The sequence below is a fragment of the Danio rerio genome, chromosome 23 (genome assembly GCF_049306965.1).
Source record: "Danio rerio strain Tuebingen ecotype United States chromosome 23, GRCz12tu, whole genome shotgun sequence".
In the NCBI taxonomy this organism is placed as follows: domain Eukaryota; kingdom Metazoa; phylum Chordata; class Actinopteri; order Cypriniformes; family Danionidae; genus Danio; species Danio rerio.
This window is the reverse complement of record NC_133198.1, coordinates 30,719,555-30,744,936: the sequence shown is the minus strand read 5'-3', so window position 1 is coordinate 30,744,936 and position 25,382 is coordinate 30,719,555. Positions and strand designations below refer to the sequence as shown.

Below are 25,382 nucleotides of genomic sequence, written 5' to 3'. Positions count from 1 at the left end.
GGAACATAAGATATGACACTGCATAAATAAACAACACTCCAGACGAGACCTCAACTACAGACAGGACCATCGGGCCAATTCACAAATGAGTCCTTGTAAAGAGACATTTCACCACAACAAAGGAGCCCAAGCGTGGAGCCCTCCCCTTTAAAGCTGGGCACACCCCTTTAACCCACTATTGTCTAGCCGAGCCTGGCAGACGGTGTATGGTTGGTCGGTTTGTGGTTGTGTTGGAAGTCTCGCTCGCTTGTCAATATCACACACAACGAATGCATTAATGCTAAGAGATGGGAATGTTGCAGTCATGCCTCCTCGACGAACTGCTGTAGCCTTGCTCGCCCTGTGTGGATTACTAGCGGTCGGCGATGGTGAGTCGGGTGCTTGTGATCGTGTGTGGTGTGTGTATTTATTTATTTGCTAGGCTGATGGTGTGTGGAGAGAGAGCGTGGCCAGGCTGTGCTGTGCTGGACGGGGCAAGCAGGCAGCCTGGCGCTCATCATGGCGCTGTGTCTGGGGTTTGTAAACCACTCATCTGTATCCTAAATTATTCCGTATTCATGTAGAATTGGCTTTGGATGTTCTAGTGAGCTTGATCCCTTACTGTTTTTTTATTTGTATAGATAATTTCGAGGTTGCATTTTAGGATTTAACCGCGGAGGAGCGTTTGCTGCCCCCTTGGAAAATATACCCAAATAAATTCACGTTTAAATAATTAATGTACACACTTCCCCCTGTTTACAGACGAGCCTGCTTACATTGCTAGTGAAATGTATGGATTTAAGCTTAACGTTACCTTACGTTTGCAACTAACTTACTATTACATCTCGGTCAAAACTATATTGTTAAGTCCTGACTTGAGTTGTAGCACGTATGGCCAAACCTCCCATATTTCCAGAACTTCACAAAACGTCAATTATTGCTAAACTTTTATTTTTTAACTTGAAACGCCAACCTTACCTGGTAATTTACACGTTTTGACGAGGGTTCATCCTGTTCCGAAGTGAATCCTGTGTAGTTGATTCGAAGCTTTTCAGTTAATCGGTTGAATCGGTTTAGTTCGTAAACAGGAGAGAGTCGTCCTGTGATTCACCTGAATTACGCAAAATGATAGCATTAGGTTGGTGAATTAGTGTAAGACTTATCTATTGTGTTGATTTTTGTTTTTCCTCTTATGTTTTCTTAAATAATTGTTTTTACTTCAAAGCACTTAAGATTCACAAACATTCAAATGGATTCATTTCTGGACTCGGTTCAGCCAAAATCACTTTTAAAATTATGATTTACTGAAAAGAAATCATAACTCACAGGCCAACATAAACTCTTTATTTCAGGTACACATTGGTGCATTTAATACATATCTACATTTACATTTTTAGATCAATATGAGTTGTCAGAATGGGGAATATTGTAAAAGGATTCATAGCTTTTGAACATTAACAATGTTTTATCAAAAGCAAATAATCTTTTTTGTATTTGTAGCTATGTTTTAAAAAATCTGTATATTATGTGCTGGATTCAATATTTAACCATAAAAATGTAAAAGCTAAATTATCAAAGGACTCTGTAAATGGCCTGCATCATTTGTTTGTTTCCCCCTCACTTTATTACTGTCATCGAGATGTGTAATGTTTTTGTTATTGTCATATTTTTGGTTTAGAAAATGTTTAAAAGAAACAATATACAGTAATAAGTCGGTCTTCCCATTGCTAGTTGTGACATGTAGCTTGTCATGAATTCCAGTGATTCATTTAAAATGACTGGCCTTGTTTGTAGTTATGTTAGATTATATCGAAAATGTTGTTGTCAGTACATCATTTGCTGTGGTGTACCTTGTTTACAAAACAGTCCGGCTGTGTTTCTTAACATTAATCAGCATTGTGTATTTCATCTGATTAAAAACAGTCCTCGTTGACCCCCGTTGCCAAGCCATAAGGCCTGTAATGCCATTATTTTAATTGCTTCATTTATTTACAGATTTTACTGGTTCTTGTGTATTCAAGTACATTTGTGTCGTAGACTACGATGGGAAGCTGGTCATTGAGCAAGTTCAGACTCAAGTCAGATTTGGAGTCTGGTCCTTTGTAATGGAAATGTGGGCAATGAGCCCTATTCAGTGGCCTGTCAAGGGAGTCTGCCTTTCTTTTGTATGGCCAAACGGATGGTGGTTACATCCACAGCACAAATAAACATGTCTGTGGTTGCATGGCACAGCATGATAACAGTTTGTGCTTGAAAACACTGGTGTAATTTTTCTGGAGGGACAAAACTGTGTGAGGCAGAGGGATGTTGCTCAGACGATATTGAGAAGAAAATCAGTTTGAAAAAAAAAAAACTGAGCCACCCTCTTGTAGTGTGATGATAACTCAAGTCTGAGAAGGAAGGCTGTGTAATGAAATGTAACACAGCAGGGGCCATGATTTGAAAAAGTTCAGCAATCTGTGATCTCTAATTGGTGACTCATCTCTTTTTTTTTTTACAGAGAATCATAGCACTGTTCACGAATGGTTGTGTTGCACAAAATCCTGCCAAATGCTCTAATAGAACTTGATAGGAAATGCTAAACAGACAGATCCCACCTGTACGTCTGACTGGGTCAGCTCAATGTCAGAGTCTAGCGCGAGAGGCGCCTTCAGGCTGCCAGTGATGGGTTTGCACAGCTGCCGGTAGTTGGACACAGACTAGTGGAAATGAAACAGATTGGCGTCTTCAGCCATGTTATGGTAATTATTTGACTGAGCTGAGGTGCTTCTGCTGCTGCTAAACTCAATTTAGTGTTGCTATGCTCCTGGCTCATCATAGACTACTTGGTTACTCAGTAAGCATTCTGTTTTTGTTTGTTTTTGATAAACTAGCTTCTTGTGAGTCTTCTAGATGTCCATGTGACGCTTCTCTCAGGCCTGTGTGAGAAAACAACAGCAATGTGATATGGGCAGTGTGTGCTAGGCAGACAGCCGTGAGGCAGGGTGCGTCACTTTCATTCTCTCTCACATTATTCTTTTCCCCTTCGACATATGCAGACCAAACCAAAGTATTATTAATTGTGCTCTCTGCTCTTCCGCATTTACGTTTGTTGAAAAACACTCCTGGAATGACACAATGACCCATTGAAACATACATTTTACAAGTGACTCACATTTTACAAGTGATTAAGTGAGTTGCTTACAAGAAATGACCATTAATGCGTTCCACCCCTCATAACAGCAGTGCCAAGTTGGAAAAAGTGAGTTAATTCTCTACTTTCACAATTCTAGAAATTTATTGATGTATATAAAGATGTGTGTTGTGAAGTCAGGAAGGAGCAGACATTTGAGGCTTGTATGGTGGGAGGGCTCCAGGTGCTGTTATGGAAATGAAAGGGAGCACATTAAGCCATATTTTGCATGTGTGTGCTTGTATATAAGATCAGAGCACGGAAAGATATGTGGGTTCATGGGGAGTGTGTGTGCGTGCGAGTGTGTGTCTGGGGAGGCCGGCTGCTGGGGTTGAGTCCACGGTCACAGCCGACTGAAGCTGGTCTCCGCTTCATTAATGACCTTGATAATGACCCGGATGGCCGACGGGCAGTGCTGGTTACATAGTGACAGACCTTTGTGTGACCTACATTATAGTTCCTGCTTTAAAATAGCACAACTAAATTGATTGTTTTTCCATTTTGTGCTTCAAATATTGTCTTTAATTTGTGTTATAATAAACTGTGATTATTAACATTATTTCATTATACAGTTGTAAAAAAGTAGACTATGTTCAAGACTAACTTTCAAAAAGGCCAAAGAAAATACTATGAAGGCACCATGTGTGTTATACACTATATTTCAAGTATGAAATTTAAATTAAGTACTGCTGGACGATTTGGTCTAAAATTAAAATGAATGATTATTTTATTTTATTTATAATTTTGCACTTCTGAAAACAAAATAAATTATCTTCAGTGTTCTTCATATTAAATGTGGAAAATAGGCAGTATCTCTTCTATATAAAATAACTCTTGTATATCCTGTAAATAATATTTGTATTATTTCTTTTTTTCAAGAAATACATAACAGTGCATTTCTTGCATCTTGTGTAAAGAATTTTTATTTTAAATTATATTTTTAACCCAAAAAATGTTTGTCCCATATCTTGGATTGAATATTATACTGACACAACTTTGATTAATGATAACCTATGATAATGATAACCTGTGGATAAAAGGTCAACCAGGTGGTTATGATGCCTGTTAAAGCATTACTGTAATGGAAAATATGCTGTCTCAGACACAGCTTCCAATCATCGCCATTGTGATGCAAAGTAACACAAAAGTACCTAACAGAGCGGGGTCACGTGATTCCACAAGCAGTAGGGAAAGTAATCGAAAAATCTACCTGGAAAAATTTGAACGATTATAGGTTCTGAATGTCACTTTTGGTAATTTTTCGATTAATCACCCAGCCCTAAACTTAAGTATCTCCTGTTTTCCTAATTTCCCTGTCCAGATTTAAAAACAAAACCTCTGAGATCATTGATGTTAAAATGAAATCATATCTCAAATATTGTATCCAAATGTGAATTGACATTTAACAATTTTTATCCAAACGCAGGTCAAACAAAATTATCATTATTTATTGTCGAAAAAGAGGAAATATAAAACCATATGGCTCATGAGAGACTTGGACAAGTCATGTTGGCTGCTATTATTATTTTTATCATGTTTAATTTTTTTTATGTTTAGGTCCTTTTTTGATCACTATGATCTTATGATGTATAATTTACAAACTTTGCATTTTATTTATTACAAACTTTGGAGTAAACTTTTAAAAATCATATACATTCAGCAAGGATTCTTTAGATTGATTAAAGTTTTATAAGTCTGAACTGATGACATTACAGAAGATTTTAATGAAATCTATTTTCTAAATATTTGAATATAATGTAGTTTTAAATTGCTGCTCTTATACCATTGGTTGAACTGTTCTCAAAATCAGCACCAAATCCACATATATTAGTAATTTCAGAAGAATCTAGAGTAATGGGGTATATGCACACAGACTTTTAATTTCAGTCAACCAGCCCCAGGGCTTCAGATTAATTGTCATCACATACTAAATCGTTGCGTTGATTTCTTTAAAAAAAAATGGTGATCTTCACTGTCTTTACCCCAGATTTACCCCAGTATTTTCAATAGAATTTCTGCGCTAGCCTGCGACCATTGACGGCACATGCGTTTAAATGGTCTTTTGTCTCTTTTTATGCTTTAACAACCAAGTGAAAGCTTAAGTCTATTTAACTGATTATATTTGAATTACATTACAACTTCAATGTTGTAAAAGGAACCCTATGAAAATAGTCACATAAAGCTTAAACCAGAAGTTTATCATTGCCTGAAAAACACTAGCTGTGCACAAACACCTTTGCTGCTGTAAACGTACAACGATAAACACTTGAACAATAGTTTGTCTGATTACAAAATACTTAATTTCTTCTATTTATCAGACAGAACTGCATTATTTTGACGGCATGAAATGTTCTGTGGCTGCTGCACTTTAAAACAGAAAAAACTGAATGTTTTCAGGCAAAGAAAGAGAAATGTTTGCCTCTGGACCAGATGAGTAATTTGACCATAAGGGTTCTGAAGAAGCTCCCCTTCCTTTTGCTGCATTGATTTTGTGAGTGTAGTTTGATGTGTGTTTTAGAGTGCATGGCCTCGTCGTCTGTATGTGTGTGTGAGCGTGCTCTCTGTCTGGTGGCGTCGGCATGTCTTAATCAGCTCCCTGTCTGGGTGCTCAATGGATCTCATTTCAGCTCTATGCATCTTGGGTAACTGCACTCTCTCAGTCTGCCCGCTCTCAGTAGCCCCTGGCATCCTGCTAGAAGAGGAGGATGATGGGCTTTCATTATCCAGAGGAGGTGAAGCAAGAGATAATGCCTTCAACAAGAGACAAGCACCGCTCGGGTCGTCCATTTGTAATAGATATGAGAGGACTGCTTGTGTCGCAGGGGGCAATATTTGCCTCTGAGTGTTTAAACCACAAACCCTGTGAGCTCTTCTTAATTCTCACTTTGACCCCAACATGGAAAGCTAGTGCTCATGTGAAGGAGAGGTTGTGAAATGTGTCCAGGCTTTAGTCACAGTACCAGTAATGTGAAGTTGTTTGCGGCTTCAGTGTTGACTAAAGGCTTCCCCTGAGCCTGACTATGATCAGCCAAGCGCACTCTTAATGGCAACGATTTCATTCACGTCTTCCCGCAATGGTTTTCATTTCCTGTCTGAACAAGAATGGAATGATAGGAACTTCACACTGGCATTGAGATTTTGATGTTGTCCTTTACTGAATTCCCCTCTTTTCTGTTGGGTTAAGCCGAGTCTAGACTGGGGTTTTAAGGTCTGTCTCTCTGCTAGTCTCTCGGCCGAAATCCCATCGCAGCTGGGGGTTCTGTAAGTCGCCCTCTGTTACCTCTCTGTGTTCTGTCCTGGCATATCTGTTTTCACCGGCAGCTCTTAAAAGCATGTTGGGGGGAGTCCCCTACCCCCCAGCCACTCTAACAGTAAAACTGCACCATCCTCCACCGCACAGCCCACTCCCATCCTTTGTCCAGACACAGCCTGCCCAATCCCTCCTCATGTCCCCTTAATCTCCACACAAAGAGCCAGTGTAAGGCCACCAATTATGCGCATACAAGACCTCGCTTGGCCTGAACTGCTCACGTTACTCTCGCTGTAGGTTTTGGAGCCACGCTCGCAGTTTTGTCGACATGCCTTGCCTAAACTTTGATTGGTCTTTTTGAAGTCTCTCAGACTGTATTGCTGGAATGTGAGTGGAAAGAGTGTCGGGTTTCTGTAGCGCAAGTGATTTAGTGTTTGATAATGGTGTTGTGGAAGGTTTGGTTTAGCAGGTTAGCAAATTCTTGCAATTGTAAGACATGAAAGAACACTTTTAAAAATACGGTAAAATAAAAAGATTGTATTTCTCATTACATCTTACAACGTTTGATGTAGAAACATCACTAACTGATTTTAAAAGTTAAAAAAAAAACATTCTTTGTGGTAAAATTTGCAGTGGAACTGTAGCAAACAATTCAGAATGGGATTTGATGTAGTTAATGGATTTTAAAGGGACTGTTTTAAGCAGAAACTGTACTAAAATTAACAACATCAGCCTGGTCTGTATCTTCGGTCATCAAACCAGAGATCATTATGCATCCCTAAGTTGAGGCTAAAATGCAGGGGTCACCATGCTTTCGCAGTAGCTGGTCTTAGAAAGTGGAATGCTCTACCCCCTGTATTAGATTTATATAATTTCTCACGCGTGTGGTCCAGTACAGCCTTTACTCAGTCGCATAGTCTTCGCTGTGGCTGATGCCGATGCGTAAGCGCACCTCTCAAAAAAAAAAAAAAAAAAAACCTGTGATTGGTCGACTTGGTAGCTGTGACCAGTGTGGGCGGTGCTGAGGGCCACAACCCCAATGGGGCGAGTGTTTGTTGCACGTCGTCCGCCCATTCCCACCTCTGAATGAGCGAGTTTTAGCTATTTGTACATTAAGGTAAAATTCAGAAAAACAAAACATCCGCAAAGAGACTCGATTTAGGGGAATATACCATAACCTACTGCCAGCTAGCATTTCTGAAGTGTTATTGCAGAGCAACACTAACAGCATGCAGAAGTATAAATGCACAGCTACACACAAGGCACTCAACGCAGAAGTATAAACCAGCACTGTTTATACTTCTGCTCTTTTATAAATTAATAGCCAACTCTTTTGTTTATTTATTTACTTTTTGACATGATTTTGTTGAAAATAGACAGCCAATACATTTGAGGGGTTCCTCGCACACACTGCAAAAAAAATTTTCTTACTTAGATTTTTTGGTCTTGTTTCTAATCCAAATATCTAAAAACTCTTATATCAAGAAGCATTTTCCAGGCAAGCAAAAAATATTGTCGTGTTTTCAGAAATAATATGCCAATACTAAGTGAGTTTTTCCTTAAAACAAGCAATATAATCTGCCAATGGGGTAAGCAAAATAATCTTGTTTTTCCTTTTGACATAAGATTATTTTGCTTACCCCATTGGCAGATTATTTAACTTGTTTTAAGGAAAAACTCACTTAATTTTGGCATATTATATCTTAAAACAAGACAGTATGTCTTGCTTGTCTAGAAAATTCTGTTTGATTTAAGAGTTTTTAGATATTTGGACTAGAAACAAGACAAAAAATCTAAGAAAAGCATTTTTGCAGTGCACGTTATTGGCAAGTTGATAAGTGTACTATGCCAAAGTGGAGAGGAAATATCATACTAAAAGGTCTTATGGTTGACCCAAAGAGAGACATTGTGATGTAGTTTCTTAGTGATTGGACTGGCTTACTGTCATTTAAAGCCAATCAAGTGTGTTTGAAGAGCACTTAAAAACTGAAGGGTGCAATTTCTGTCACCATGTAGAATTTCATCATCTTCCATTAGTGGATGAAACGCATCCATATCCCCAAACCACACTATTAGCTGGGTAGGTTTGCTTTGACCATTTGTTTTGGTTGCTCGAAAAAGTTTTGACCGTATCTTTACATTTTTTTGTTAATAAGCCAACAAATGGTTACTTATGTGTTACATAAGAAAAATGAAGTCCTAATGAAAACGCTGGTTTAGTATAGACTGTATTAAACCCAGTTTTCTTCCCTTAAGCATTTTAACAAAAATGACACACTTCAGATGTAAGCATAGTTATCTTGATTGTGATTAATGAGATCTCTATGATGCGCTTTCTCAGACTACTTTGGAAAGAGACTACGAAGCAATTACGGTCATTCTATTTGCCGCCCGGTGATTTAATGATATCGCGTGTGCTCCATTAGAGGGTTATTATGGCACCGGGTTGTTTTTCCTCTCGCTATCAGGGCCTGGTTACCTCCATGTAATCTGCAGGAAATTCCTTGTGCATGTGAACTTCAGTTGACTTGGATCCGCTCCACTAACGGTTACTGGCAGTGTGCTTCGATGTCTGTTAGATCACAGCCTTTTTAAGATTTATAAAGAGTGCACAAACACCCTCTCGCACTCCCTTCTCCTGCTCTATGACATTTGACACACACACCCCCACACGCATACACACGGTGAAAAAGCGAAGTTGACACTTGTTCAGCAAGGGTGTGGTTCAGCCAATAGCATGTCATGAGTTGTGCAATAAACCTGTGTGCGAACAACTGTGGGAGGAAGTGTAGTGAGTCAGATCAATTAAGTGTGTGGAGTGAGATGAGTGACAGTAAGAGTACAAGGTAAAAACAGAGGACCGAACATGTGGGAAAGCGTTGAAACGAGAGGATTAGAATAGAACTTTCTTGACAGGGGCGCTCAGAAAAGACTGCATTAAAGAGCTTTTTGTCACTTGGTGGGTCCTGTTGTGATCAGCCGTCGAGCCGTCTGAACTCCCTGTTATTTTCAAACCACTGCAATTTGTCTTAAGTGGCCTGCTATTGTATGCGACTCGGATAAAATCGAGGGCGCCGGTGAAGTGTGAACACCACCCCTCACGTCATGACCTCGGCAGTCTGTGTACCAGCCGTGGACCATCATATCCTGTCTGAGTTTGCTTGATCTGCTGAAGAGACACATAACTACACAATGGTGATGAAAGTTGAAAATGGTTACATAAGGAAAGATGATCACCACCACAATAACTTTTTGAACTGCCCTGAAGAGTGTTATTTATACCATCTGACTTTTAAGATCATGCTGTAGGCACAATGAAAACAAAATAGATGTTATTGTGATTGCATACTGAAGTTTAGATGTAACTTTGATTACATTTCTAGATTACACTGGTATATGTTTTTTTTATTTATATATGTGTTTAAATAGTACATTTTTAAATAAAAAGCATGTTTTCATGGCTTTAAATTGGCAGATTTAACTTGCGCAAATGAGCGAATGAAGTGCAAAATTCTTAAAAGAAGCATTTTATTAAAAGACCAGTTGGGGGGAAAAGTCCATACGTTTTCCAATAGAAAAATTAACTTACTACCAACTAAGTTCATATTGCTATTTGTTATCATCTCTGCACCATGGTACCACCACCAGTATAATTTAAGTGATCTGACAAACATATACTTGTGGAATGCCCTATTTTAATGTTATCAGACAATGTTTTTTTTATCTGGAGAGATTTTAAATATATTTAAATGTGAATCCTTCTATAATTGTAAAATTTGTATCAAAAGTAAACTGTTTTAGATTTTTTTCTTCTGTTCTTCTTCTTATAGTTGTTATTATTATTATTATTATTATTATTATTTATCTATCTATTTTACCTTGTGTATTATTTATTGCTGTTGACGACTTTTAATTAGAATATTTTTATAATTATAGAAAAGTGGCATTTATAAAACGTGGTAAACTTGATCTGGTTTTTTTTTCTTTTTTTTGCTATAACATCCAGAGAAGCTGATAATGGCAATAAACTCAAAATGATCTCACTAGATAGCAATAATCCAGGCAAATAACCTGTTTTAAAGTAGTTACAATTACTTGTGGCCAAATACTTTTTTATAATCCAATTGATAAGCCTTCTGGAAAACACAAGTCGATTAATTGAAATTTGGAAATAATCCAATTTACCAGCCAAAAAAAAATAATGTTTAAATTTGCTTTTTCTGTTTTTATTTTCGTTTAAAGAGTTCTGAAACTGGTTAGTGGATGAGACTAAATATTAACTAACATACGCTGTTTTTTTAAAAGCTTTTTAAAATGTTGCTAGCTCCAGTGACATTGCTATGATCTAATGCAGTGTTTCTCAACCACATTCCTGAAGGACCACCAACAATGCATATTTTGGATGTCTCCTTTATTTGTTGCACCCATTATATTTCTTTCAGTCTCTGCTAATGGACTGATGATCTGAATCAGGTGTGTTTGGTCACGGAGACATGGAAAATGTGCAGAGCTGGTGGTGGTCCTGGAACATGGTTGAGAAATACTGATCTAATGCATATCTGAATGTATGTGTCAGTTGCATTGCAATGTTTAGGTTTATGTAAACAAGTTGCAGAATCAGATTTTTATACATGCATACTGATTCCTTCTTCACACAAATAAATTAAAATCAATCATTTTTTTGTCATTACTGGTGTGTGTTACCTAAACAATGACATAATTTCCTGTTTGATAACAACAATTTGATCCATTATTGCAAAAATAATCTAGGCAGTTGCAACTGCTTTTGGTTGCAGAGTAAGTTTCAGGATGAAAAAAACAAATAAATCAAACATGGTTAAGATCAGGTTTAGTGGTTTTACATCACTTGATATAAACGTTCTCTGTTAACTGTCTATTCGCTTCTCTGTTAAAGATTAGATTAGAAGTTATGATCAGAAATATAATGGAATTAAACATATTTACATGGCAGAAATAAATACCGCTATTGCAGCAAAAGTTTAAGATGGCAACTTAAAAATATATTATTATACGTAGCATATAGGGTACATTATTGATTTGGTCTTATTTAATAATATATTTTTAAGTTGCCATAGTAAACTTTTGCTGTGTCAGCAGTGTTTATTTCCACCTTGTAAATATATTTCAAGCTCAAAAGTCATTTTAAAATCTTTTGTTGGGCGACTGATGGTTTTAACCCAAAAATGACTGGTGTGTCATATGAAGAAGATTCAATCAAAGAAAGTTTACTGAAGATAGTTTTGCAGTTTCATCAGTAGAACCCAGCTTCAACACTCGCACATAGTTCATAGTAAAGAAAATTTATATGTGAATATTTAAATATTTAAATGTTATAACTAATATTAATTGACAATTCTAAACCATTTGGATATATAATATTCTAATATAACTACAATTCATATAATGCAGATAAATTAATCGCTACAAAAGTCTATTTTGTCTCAAAAATGTCTCAATTTGTAGCCCCAAAAAGAGACTCTAGCTGACTGGTAGTGGCTTTATTGCGTCAGGTTTATGTCATTTTAATCACAACTGATCACAACTTTAATCACAACTGATCCATTGTGGGTTACTCCAACCCAGAATAAAACCTGCTCCAAAGCAGTTTAGCCCTACAGGGCATGTTACTGTGGTCAAGGAACCCACCCTCTTGAACCCAAAAACTCAAAGTCAGTGTAGAAGCCCAAATCCAGCTTTATGCAACAGGTCTATGGCGTTTGAACCAAGTTAGTTAGAATTGTTGTTGATGCTATGCATGTGGTGCAGTTGTATATATAGTGCTTCATGTTAGCTTGCTTATTTTGCTCAAGTGCATGATCTATTTAAGTTCATATGTCATAGAACAAGAAACTATGCCAACCACCGAGAGCTGTTGTCCTCCAACCACAAGTGTGCAAATGTTCATTGGAACTCTGAACAATGACGCTAATATCAGCAATTGTCACCGTAGTTGGCTAATGATGCTTTTGGAAAAGGCACCCCGAGTTGGTAAACAAAAATGACTCATGTTATATATTATGTGAAAAGTTATCATGAATGCTTCAAGTAATCAAACAATACAAAGGGCTAGTGTGAGCTCGTTACCACCCAGACCATTCTCTAGCAGCACATTAGGAAAGGTTAAATTAAGTTTTTAATGTGTTTTTAGTATTACTGCCTTTGTAAATAATCGTTTACTTTCTTAGAGGTATGACAGTAGCTCTAAAGTGTCGCATCTTATCATCTTGTTTGTTGTCTATTTCAAACTGAATTCTGTGACTGTGTAAAAAAAGCAATACTGTCTGTGAAGTATTCTGCTGATATAAAGGTGCTGCAGTGGAGGTCCGAATCAGACTGTCCCATGGCAGCTTCTGCTGTACACAGTGTGTTTGGGTTCATCTGCAGTGGCGGATTCAGTTTCATGTTATGCAGTTTGGAAGCAAACTGAACTCTGCATGCAGACCAGACTTGCCCTTACCCAGTCATTCCCTGCCTTCAAATTGGTTTTGCTTGCCCTCTGGTGGACATTTTGACTCACTAGCACAGCTCACTTGAAGTATCCACTAAAGCAGAGATGCCCAAAGTAGGGCCCGCGGTTCAAAGTTGGTCAATCGTAACCTTTGATTTGGCCCACAATCCCATCTGAGAAGAAAGTGAGAATGATGAAGAGGTTTGGGGGGGGGTGAATGCCTTCAACACAGAGATGGTCATTTCTGATTTGATTTACACTTTGTTTTTGTTGTTCTATGCTGCACTACAAAAAAAGCAAACTGAAATCAAATGTTTCAATTAGATGCTGATTTTTTTATGTAAATATGGTCACTTGACGTATAGAGGACTATGCAGAAGACATCAGCGAGCAAATCAAGGCAAAAACTAGCGTAATTTGGCCAACTAACCTCAATCAAGTTTGGTTTTTGGCCCTTCATTAGAAAAAGTCTTTGCACCCTGCACTGAAGGAAGTCAACACATCCTCATTTATAATCAGATTTTATGAGGAAGACGCACACGTTTTTTAGAGTCCTGTTTGAATTTGTGATCTTTGTGTTCCTCTCTAGCTCTCAAGTGTAACTGCACTGCTTGTGAGAGCACAGGTTATGTGTGCGAGACAGATGGGGCCTGCATGGCCTCCACATCCTACATCAATGGGCAGGAAGAGCAGCAAGTACGGATCTGCATCCCTCGGGTCAGCCTGGTTCCTCCTGGACAGCCCATCTACTGCTTGAGCGCTAAAGGCCTGCTCAACACGCACTGCTGTTACACAGACTTCTGCAACAGCATCAACCTCCAGATTCCCAATGGTAGCAGTACAGGCCAAACACAATACCTTTCAAATGTTTGGGGTCAGTAAGGCTTTTTTTAATGCCTTTTTTTTCTTTATTCAGGAAGGATCAATGGAATTATGTGACATCATTTACTACAAAAGATTTATATTTGAAATAAATGCACTTTTTAAAAATTTCTATTCTTTAAGAGATTTTCGAAAAGAAATCTGTTTTGTGTTTGTTAAAAATATTAAGGCCGTTTTCTCTATGAATAGTATTTTATGTTTATAGAGTTACAGAAAAATGAATAAAAATTCAGGTTTGCTATCCTAAGTAAATTAAATTTTAAAATGCATTAAAATATTTTGGTCACTTTATCTTGATGGTCTGTTTGTTGAATTTAAGTTACATTGCATCTACATGCCAGCTAATTTTCATTAGATTATAAGTAGAATGTTAGGTTGGGGTAAGAGTTCATGTGAGTTAACATGTATCAACAGATTTTAAACAGACATTCGACTAATACTCAAATGGACCATCAAAGTAAAGTGGTACTGATATATATATATATATATATATATATATATATATATATATATATATATATATATATATATATATATATATATATATATATATATATATATATATATATATATAATTATTGTTATTATTATTTATTTATTTTTTTTTAACTGTAGTAATATTTTGCAGCATAAGTGATTTATTTTATTTTTTATTTTTTTAATAAATGGAGCATTGGTGCATGTACACATTGCTTTAAAAAATGTCTTGCAACCTCAAACTTTTGAATAGTAATTTTAGTTGGCAACCGAAATGGAATTTTATTTACTGCAATACTTGCTTTATGTAATCTGCATTGTCAAAATAATGAAATGTGGCATTTGACATTTACTTCTGCTTTCATTTAACACTCAATTTGTTTTATTAATCTTATGAAAATCTTAGAATTTAACTTCACTGTTAAGCTTAATGTTAAGCAAATTGAAAGATGAAAATATATAATTTTTTATAACACTGGTGTCCAAGCCAGTTCCTGGAGGGTCACAGCTCTGCACATTTTAGTGCTTACCCTAATTAAACACACCTGATCAAACTAATTGAGTCATTCAGGCTTGTTTGAAACTGCAGTCGCACTGGACCATAGACTTGCGTTCATACGCACATGAATACGTCAGACCGGAAATGCAAGCTTGTGCGACACATTTCGCAGTTCGCTGAGTTTCATAGTTTAAGCTTGGTGAACTCTGACCTGTGAAATCGCATTACTTGACTGAGTGAGACCAACCGAGGATCAAAACGTGACCTCTCTGAACAGAAATTTTAAATATGGACCAATCTCTCGCTTTTTTTAAATGTCTAATCTTCTTGTTTAATCCCACTCCTTTTCGCTGCGCGATACGACAGAATTTTGCAAGCTCACTCGAGTGTGACCGCAGTATTAGTGTGTTAAAGCAGGGTTGGAACTAAACTGTGGAGGGCTGCGACCCTCCGGGAACTGGCTTTGACACCTGTGCTTTATAACTTGTATTTTGTATAAATTCAACAGAATTCTTTTTTTTCAATGTTGTTTTTAGTGTTAAAATATAGTAGTCTAGAGAAGTTGACCATTTGTCTCTTTTTAGCCATAACATGAAAATGATCTTCCTTTTACCTGCCTCTTTCAGGGATTGCTGATGGTAAAGGAGGTAGTTGGGGTCCGGTAGAGCTGGTGGCAGTGATAGCAGGCCCGGTCTTCCTCTTTTGCCTGCTGCTTATCGTGGGAGTGCTCCTTTTCCAGCACCACCAACGAAACTATAACCACCGGCAGCGACTGGATGTTGAGGATCCATCCTGTGATCACCTGTACTTGGCCAAAGACAAGACCTTACAGGATCTCATCTTCGATCTGTCCACCTCTGGTTCAGGGTCTGGTAAGTTGCATGTTTATCCTTCTCCTGCATGTCTGAAAAGTGTTTTGCCTGTGTGCTGATTTCTCTCTCTCTCTCTGTCTCTCTGCAGGGCTGCCCTTGTTCGTTCAGAGGACTGTGGCCAGGACAATTGTACTGCAGGAGATCATAGGAAAAGGTCGCTTTGGGGAAGTGTGGAGGGGGAGATGGAGAGGAGGTGATGTGGCTGTGAAGATCTTTTCATCCAGGGAGGAACGTTCCTGGTTCCGTGAAGCTGAGATTTACCAAACCATCATGCTCCGCCATGAAAACATCTTGGGCTTCATTGCTGCTGATAATAAAGGTAAGACAAGTCATGTTACATGTCATTATGTTCACCCAATAAGTTGTTAAAATAAAATATGTAATTAATAATTTAAGGTCTGAATGAAATGTAAATTATGGTTATTTAAACATTCATTTTAATAACTTTGTAATTGTAGCATTACAGAATTATATTATATTATATTATATTATATTATATTATATTATATTATATTATATTATATTATATTATATTATATTATATTATTAAAGGGGTAGTTCACCCATTACTGAAAATTCTGTCATGTACTCATCCTTCACTTGTTAACCTATCTGAGTATTTTTAATTTTTTTTTTTTTTTGATGCTGGTTGCTAGCACCCATTGCCTTCCATAGTATTCAATTCAATTCAGTTCAATTCAATTCACCTTTATTTGTATAGCGCTTTTACAATGTAGATTGTGTCAAATTGTATTTTATTACTACTATAGAAGTCGATGGGCAACCAGCATTTATTAAAGTATTTTCTTTAGTGTTCAACAGAAGAAAGAACGGTTAAAAACCACTTGAGGGGGAGTAAATGATGAGTTAGTTTTCATTTTTGGATGAACTAGCCCTTAAACAGGGTTCATACGGTCATGGAAAACCTGGAAAAGTTTAGGAAAAAAAAACACAAAGTTCTGGAAAATTCTTTTGAAATTAGTTTAACAAATATCTGTATGCTTGAATATCATTCATTTAGTTGTCTTTTACAAGGTATCCGTGTGGTCTTAAACTGTTTTAATGTCTTAAATTTCAAAAACGATTTTAGGCCTTAAAGTCTTAAATTGACAAATATTGTGTTGTATGTCATAAAATAATAATAAACCGATCTTAATTTTCCTACGTCCATGTAAAGTAACTAAATCGGCCTGACACCTGTTCAAGCGCTAACATTACATCTCAATAAAAGTTATAACAAAGGTTTATTTATCAACTCTATTGACAAATTATGGTTTAATTATCTTCCTCACAACATTTGTTTTTATTTTTTTAACTGGGTCGTTAAGCCTTGTGTAAATCTGAAATTTTATTCATAATGGTATTTTAAAAAGTCTTAAAGTCTTAAATTTGACTCGATGAAACCTGTAGAAACCCTGCTCTAGTCTGTCCTTGGCCAATCACATGCCCTCACATTAGTAGTGCTGTGTAAGCATTATTTAAATACATTTTACATAGATTTGGTGTTTTATGATATGGTGTAAAACATTTGAACGTGCATTGTTTTGTTTTTTTATCGTTTACCACGTATACGTAGATATTACAATAAAACATCAGGTCATGAAAATGTACTTAACTCATGGAATTTTAGTAGTAAAAAAATGTGTATGAACTGCTTTAAGTGATCAAACATTCAGAGTAATTTTGTTTCATTTTTTAATATCTTTTTGGTTTAAATATGTTTCTGTTTCTTAGACAATGGCACATGGACACAGCTGTGGCTAGTGTCAGACTACCATGAGCATGGCTCATTATTTGACTATCTCAACCACTACTCCGTCACAATCGAGGGGATGATCAAGTTATCGCTTTCAGCCGCCAGCGGTCTGGCACATCTGCACATGGAGATCCTGGGCACACAGGGTGATTAACAAAATAATATTCTCCAGACTATAATAATTTACAATTTGTCAATTCCTGGACTCACTAAACCATTATGATCTCCTACAGGGAAACCAGGCATCGCACATCGTGACCTCAAATCCAAAAACATCTTGGTGAAAAAGAATGGTACTTGCGCCATAGCAGATCTAGGGCTCGCTGTACGGCACGAGTCTATCACTGATACTATAGACATTGCACCCAATCAGAGGGTGGGCACTAAAAGGTACATCTGGCCCTGTCATTATTAATACAAATGGCTGCTTGTCTTTAAATGTAACTATGAAAACTTTAATGTAAGTTGTTGCTTTTTCCCCTTTCTTAGATATATGGCCCCAGAGGTACTAGATGAAACGATCAACATGAAGCATTTTGATTCTTTCAAGTGTGCTGATATCTATGCTTTGGGACTGGTATATTGGGAGATTGCACGACGGTGTAATGCTGGAGGTGAGGAAAAATGAGACCCATCTTACACCCACTGCATCTTAACAGATTAAGCCTGCAATTAATGTCAGTTTTTTCACAGGTTGCATAGAACTCCTATAATAGTGGTCTATCATTATGAGCTTCTCTTTAAGATTTTAAAATGAGTAGAGAGTACACTGCCTCTGTAAAATAAAAAAAATCTTTCTTTTGAATTTCTTTTTATTAAAGAACCTGTAAATTAAGTCCAAGGCATTTGAAAAATGTGGAAAAAATATTAAAAAGCCTTTATTGACATGGCTATTCCTTAAAACTGCCTACGCATCAACGTTACCCTGATGAAGGTAAGTGTTTGCCATGTCAATAAAGGCTTAATATTTTTTTTCACATTTTTCGAGTGTCTTGACCTGACTTTTGCTGTTTATTCTAATGAATCCCTTACCCAAAGTGCACTGATCTGTTGTTTAAGCTAGGACTGAGCACTTTGATTTTTAAATATGGAAAGTTGTTTAGCCAAGCAACACAACTGTTTTCAGCATTAATAATACTGTATTAATATCGAAATATGTTCAAATCAGCACGTTAGAATGAGTTTTAAAATCCACCTTTGCCAGAAAACACTTAAAATTCCTATAATATTTCACAATATTTCTGTTTTTACTGTGTTTCTGATTAAATAAATGCACTGAAGGCTTAATATTTACCATGGTTTTAAAATTCAATGTTGATTGCTTTGTATTTTGGTCCCCATGCCAAGAGCAGTAAAACCAGACTCATTCTAACTATCTTCTCAGGTATCCATGAAGATTATCAGCTACCCTACTATGACCTGGTGCCGTCCGACCCCTCCATAGAAGAGATGAGGAAGGTGGTGTGTGACCAGAGGCTTCGGCCTAATGTGCCCAACTGGTGGCAGAGCTATGAGGTAAGAAACTTTATGTGCTAAATCTTATGTTGAGCCTCAGTTCACAAACTTGTAGTGCCTCATAAAACTATGTACTCCTATAGTGAAGAAAAAGTACATACTTTTGAGTGTGTAACAGAAGCTTTGGGACATACTACTTACTCATCAACAGGCATGTATGTTGCTTAGTTACATCATCTTGATGCATCATCCACATTTCTTTTATTTAAATTGCCTAGGCTACCTTCCCTGCTTGTGAAGTCGTAACATATGGGATACTGTTTCCGGGTCCAAGCTGCTAATCATTTGAATTGAGCAAATACTTGTTTATTGCCACGTTTTAGTCCTATCACACATTGAAGTGCATTTTATTTTAGCTGGGTTACTTATAGTGAGTTTGGATTAATCTGATTGGCTGACTATTAATTGTAGATGACAGACCAGCTGAGATGAAACATATCACATGCTCCTCTCGAAATAAGTTTGTGAAACTTTACTTAAAATGTGTTCCATTTGGCTAGATATTAACAGTCATTCAAACAACTTTATCAAAGACTCTCTCTACTTGGTGGTTGGTCTTGCGCATCTGCCATGTTTGTCGTTTGTTTACACTTTTTACCCGAGTTTGTGGATTGGACGTAAATTTGATTAGGACTACAATGTATTGTGGGCAATATTAGCGGTTAGAGTACAGACAGTTCCATACTACTTAAATACTATGGTTTGGGATATACTAATTCCATATTTAGGACGGATAATATGTGAATGGTGACGCAGCTTTAGTCTGCCTACTTGATGTCTACTTTCTCTGTCACAACTGACATTTCAATATCCCCATTTCAAAGCATTTATTCAACTAAAGATAATTGATTTTTAGTTTGTGATGACAATTATTTGATAAAGACTGCTATACTGTGTGGTGTATAAATTAAATGCAAATGAATATTATTGTTACTCTTAATGTCTCTCTTGCCAAGCGACACTCCTTTGCTTGCCCACTGTTTTCAAGCGCATTAGGTGGACATAAAAAAACTTACTGAATTTTCTCGAAAGCATATGGTAGGAGGGTCTCTGTTGTGCTCAGGGGTGAAAGTGTGAGATTTCTCCTAGCAGGTCTATGACCTGTAATTGAGATTGCTGAGATTGGCGTTAAGTAATCTGTACAGAACATCGTTATGTACAGGACATGGTTAGTCTACGTTACAAATGAAATTAGTGATAGTAGTAAACCATAATGAGAAAAATAAACTGGCATTGCATTCGCAGCAAACGTTCTTGCCAATTTGAAAAGCCATTTGTCACTGCAATATGCTTAAGGCATCCCATCTGAGAATATTCCATGTGGAAATACAGACTTTTAAAATTCAATTCAGCTGTTATTTGTAGAGAGACGTGCGAGAGAGGCTGGGAACCTAATTTTTTTATTTGGTTTTTCTCTCTGCAGGCGCTGAGAGTGATGGGAAAGATCATGCGGGAGTGTTGGTATGCCAACGGAGCGGCGCGGCTTACAGCTCTGCGGATTAAGAAGACTCTTTCGCAACTCAGCGTCCAAGAAGACATTAAGATCTGAAACGCACGGGATGCTGTAGATCCCTGTAGAGACGCACAAGCGAATAAAGACTTACGCCAAAAGCAGCCTGCCAGTTTTAGCCCCCTTTTTTTTTTAACCTTTTAAAGTTGTGACGAGGCCTACCTCACCATCTAAGATGAAACTACTGAGTATGAGTCCATCCCAGCCCTTTTCCATTTCTCCAATATCAGCGTTCCCTATTATGGACAAGCCTCCTGCTGATATCAGCACAACCGCCCTCCATGGACTTATTTTGTTATTATTTTGGCAGGAATGACAATTGAACTGTGACAGGCATTCTTATTTTTAAGGTTTTTATTTCACTACTTGTGTCCAAAATGAACTTTTACTGTGTGGTTTTTTGAACGAATGTGTTGAGGTTGAATTTTTGTCTTCATTCACTAATACAACATGTCATATTCCAGCGTCTACGATAATGTATAGTGCTCTACTGCTGTTGTGAGAATGTGAAAATACGTGGATAACACTGTCTCCTCTTGTTATGACTAGCAATTCATGTACAAAGCTAAGTGTAGCAAAAGACACACCGTGACTGTGTGACAAAGTGGCATTGCAGTTCTTTGTTCCTTTGGAAGAAATGCAAAATAATTACTCTAGTAAAAACAAAACAGCCAGATTATTTTTTCTCAGGCTGAGTTTGTTAAACCTACTCCATCAATGTTGTTACGGATGCTTTTAAATGTTCACAGGGAGCAAATGTGCATGTTTATTTAATTGTTTGCAGGTTCTTCAAATCTGTATTGTGTTTGAACTCTCAATTTTAATCAGAAAACAATTTAGAAAATCTGCAATTTTTGTCATGAGGAAACTCACTACCAGCTGTATGCGTTTCAGAATCAGCTGTTATTTTAATGGGAATGTTTTAGGATGTTGTATTCTCATTATTCTGGGATGTTGGCATGCTCAACTGCACTGTTGTTATTTGTTTGCAGTCCTTTTAGGGATATAGTTGCGAGTACCACTTCAGAACACACACATGTAAAATACTGATGATACATCATTCTATTTGCCTGCAATATAACATTTAACTTGCATTGAAGAGTCATTCAGTTTATTTTTAAAGTACTACTGAACATTTTTTTCTCATTTTGTTTGGGGTTTGATAATTTCGGGCAATGTGACATTGCATTACTAGCACATTTGTAGAATGCCAACTTCACTATTCCCTCCATACTTTTGTAGCTTTACTTCCACCACTGTATTGATCGCAGTCAGAAATCTGCTGATGTTTTGAACTGTTAACTGGAAGATGAGATATATTTATAACAGTAGGTGCGAAAAATAACTGGAGCTTTAGCATTCATTGTCTGAAATGCATATGGAAGGGCTGGATGAGAACAACGGTCGTGTATTATGTGTAACATATTTTAAAAAACGATTGCAGGCTCTATTACAGTCAAGTCCTGCATTTTTATACTGTCAAGGTCATATATTATATATCTGCTCTGGGTAGCTGGAATATGTTTGGTGACAGTAGCATGATTCAGTCAAGCTGAGTGACATCGATTTTAATAATTCTGACTGAATTGTGTTATACCATGGTGCTCTACATCAGTGTTTCTCAACCACGTTCCTTGAGGACTACCAACACTGTATGTTTTGGATGTCTCCCTTGTCTGTCACACCTATTACAGGTCTTTCAGTCTTTGCTAATGAGCTGATGATCTGAATCTGGTGGGTTTGTTTAGGGAGGCATGGACATATGCAGAGCTGGTGGTCCTCCAGTAACGTGGTTGAGTGACACTGCTCTACATCATACACTGGGAATTGTGTCCTTTAGAAAACTAAAGGTTAATTGTTCCACTATTTATACTGTGCTTGCTTTTTCCCCTCATAACTTGGATTTTTAGAGTTGTTTGTAAAACACGTACATCCTTTGCTCAAGACATTTCAGAAAGACATTTGAATGACGCTTGTTTCAAACTGTAGTTACTGCCGCTTTGTGAAGGCAGTTTAGTCTAAATTTCCAGACTTTGTCCATTTTAGACTTGATATTAAGACTTGATAGATGATGCTTTCAATCAAATGCATACGAGTTATTGATCCTAAGGTTCCATGTGTATTTTAAACATGTTGAGAAGAAATCCACTTGTGGGTTTGTTAATATATTGTACATAAATGCTATTCAGTAATAAATCATTTTTTTCTTATTTCTGTCTCGTTTACTTTCTTTAATAACTTATTTTAACAAGTTTTTGTAGCAATTAAACCAGTGGTCTTAAACTCAATTCCTGGAGGGCCGCAGCTCTGCATAGTTTAGCTTCAACCATCTCCAACTCACACCTGTTTAATAGTCTCTAGAAGCTGCGGTCACACTGGACTTTTCTCCCTATAGACTTTCATTCATACGCACGCGAATGCGTCAGACCGAAAACGCAAGCTCGTGCGTCAAGTTTTGCAGTTCGCTGCATTGGAAAGTTCAAGCTTGGTGAACTCTAACCTGCAAAATCTCATCACTTGACTGCCTGAGACCAATCGAGGACCAAAACGTGACCTCTCTGGACAGAAGTTTAAAATATGGACCAATTGCTCACTTTTTTAAATGTCTAAGTATCTTGTTTAATCTCGCCCCCTTTTTGCAGAGCCGTACGACAGAATTTCGCAAGCTCACTCTAGTGTGAACGCAGCTTTATCCTTAACACCTTGATTAGTTGCATCAGCTGTGTTTAATTAGGGTTGGAGCAAAACTGCGCTGAACTGTGGCTCTCCAGGAGTCAAGTTTGAGACCTCCTATGCCCGTTAAACCAGGGGTGCTCAACCCTGTACCTGGAGATCTACCTTCCTAACGAGTTTAGCTTCAACCCTGATCAAACACACCTGAACCATTTAAATAGGACTTGAACAGCACTTACTAATCACAGGCAGGTGTGTTTGTTATGGGTTGCAACTGAAATCTGCATGAAGGTAGATCTCTAGCAACAGGGTTGGTCAACCCCTGCGTAAACCATTGTGATCCACCATACAGTTGAAAGATGGTATTAGAAGTTGTTATGTGCGTAGTTTACTCCTGCCTGTAATTATTTCAATTGATCTTGTTTGTCTTTTTCCCTTTTCAGTTTTCTATTGGTTGATTTGTTGACGTCAGGCTTCTAAAACGGACAGAAGTGGACTTGTTGCTTGCTCTATCCCCCACACCACTACAGTTTCTGACAGCTTTTATTGTTGTGTTCTCCTTTCAAGAGTTCATACTTAGCTGATAATCAGTGAAGCGTAATTGGCATACTGTTCCGTGAAAGAGCTCTAAGCTCGTAATATCCTCGAGTCTGGGGATCCCTCCTGTTAGGGCGAGAGGAGTTCGAGCTCAAGTAGGTCTTAAGAACTCCCCTGCTTGTCAGAGAAACAAGGGAGAAACCCACATAACACGGGGAAAACATGCAAACTCCGCACAGAAATACCAACCTGCCCGATAGGATAGTTGCTGTGAGGCAACAGTGCTAGCCACTGGGCCGCCAAGTTGCCCTATCGGAAAAAGGGTGGGAAGTAGGTGAATAGTGATAAGCTCTGGTTATTTATAATGCATTCGTAATCATGTAAGGGCAAATCACGGAGCTAATGAAGTGCCAACTGTGTTGATCATAAGCACGTGATCCTCTCGAAATTAGTTTATGAATAAACCACACTTAAACGTTCGATGTTTGGAATGGGGAATCCCAACCTGCTTTAGGTATGCTTGGTTATTTATTATGTTGTTGGGCTCCCTATCTCGTCATTTTGGATATTTTTTTGATTATGTTATGTTAATAAATAATTTAGTTGGAGCACTTTGGCTGTTGTTTATTTATGTTATGTTGTCTCAGGATAATGAGTCGTATTTAAGTAGAGACTGTAACAGTAGTAAAGCTGTAGTCAAATGATAATCTTGAAGTGATATCTTCACTTTATAATTAATAAAACAGTGGTAAGTTTTGTAGCTATGATTTTACTACAAATAGCACTAGATATTTTAGGGCATAAGGATCTGTAGTGTCTGCCTCAGAGGAGAGGTATGAACAGTTCATAGACTGGGTGAGAGATGCCTTGAATGATGTTACCTGTCTATTTCCTCATGCTGGAGCTGTACAAGTCCTGTAGGTTGGGCAGATGCACACCAATAATCCTCTCAACTGTCCTGACAGTCCACTGCAGCCTGTCTGATCTGAACCAGACAGTAATTGAAGAACACAGAACTGACTTAATGACAGCCGAGTAAAACTGAGTCAGTAACTCCTGTGGCAGCTTGAATTTCCATTTCCTCAGCTGACAAAAGAAGTACAACCTCTGCTGGTCTTTTTTTATAGAGTCAGTGTGACCCATTTCAGGTCCTGAGATATGGTGGTGCCCATGAACCTGAATGACTCCACTGCTGCATGAGGGGAAATCAAGGGTTTCTCCTAAAGTCCACAACCTTCTCTACTGTTTTGAGCTTGTTCAACTTCAAGTTGTTAAGGCTGCTTTACTTCCTGTCTTTATGCAGACTCGTCACCATCCTAGATGAGCCCAAAAATTGTGGTGGTGTTGTCTGCAAACTTCAGGAGGTTGATAGTGGAGTCTTCTGGTGTTCTTGATGGTAAATAGGGAGAAAAGCAGTGGGGAGAGGACACATCCCTGAGGGCCACAGATGCCTGTGGTGTGGGTGTTTAGTGTGAAGTTTTCAATCCTAGCTACCTGCTGCTTGTTTGTCAGAAAGTTGATGATCCCCTTGCAGCAGACAGCTGGCTAAGTTTGGTCTGGAGGAGTGTTGGGGTGATGATGTGGAATGCAGAGTTAAAGTCCAGGATTCTTGCATTGAACCCTGCTTTGTCCAGATTTTAAGATGTAGAGCAGACCCATGTTGACTGCATCATCCACAGGCCTGTCTGACCTATAAACAAACTGAATTAGGTCTATTTGGGGTCCGGTAATGTCCTTCAGGTGAGTCAACAACAGTTTCTCAAACAACTTCATGACCATGTTAAAGCAATT

At 37.7% G+C, this 25,382-nt stretch overlaps 1 protein-coding gene and 1 long non-coding RNA gene across 5 annotated transcripts; both read left to right on the top strand.

The window, feature by feature from the left end:
- The first annotated feature begins 206 nt into the window (after positions 1–206).
- Positions 207–22,591, top strand: acvr1ba (activin A receptor type 1Ba). Of its 4 annotated transcripts, none has more exons than XM_005162224.6 (9): positions 207–368; positions 13,460–13,744; positions 15,355–15,600; positions 15,689–15,919; positions 17,335–17,502; positions 17,590–17,746; positions 17,846–17,970; positions 18,741–18,871; positions 20,295–22,591. In XM_005162224.6, the coding sequence occupies exons 1-9, from the start codon at positions 278–280 to the stop codon at positions 20,418–20,420; spliced, it is 1,560 nt and encodes a 519-aa protein (XP_005162281.1). In that variant the 5' UTR covers positions 207–277; the 3' UTR covers positions 20,421–22,591.
- Positions 2,480–7,027, top strand: LOC141380507 (uncharacterized). Its single transcript, XR_012398573.1, has 2 exons — positions 2,480–2,720; positions 2,853–7,027. It is a non-coding gene; the product is annotated as an uncharacterized lncRNA (long non-coding RNA).
- Positions 22,592–25,382: the final 2,791 nt, after the last annotated feature.

Coding starts and splice junctions, on each gene's coding strand:
- acvr1ba (XM_005162224.6), top strand. CDS start 278: ATGCTAAGAGATGGGAATGTTGCAGTCATGCCTCCTCGACGAACTGCT. Junction 15,920..17,334: donor CATTGCTGCTGATAATAAAG/GTAAGACAAGTC, acceptor TCTGTTTCTTAG/ACAATGGCACATGGACACAG. Junction 17,503..17,589: donor GGAGATCCTGGGCACACAGG/GTGATTAACAAA, acceptor GATCTCCTACAG/GGAAACCAGGCATCGCACAT.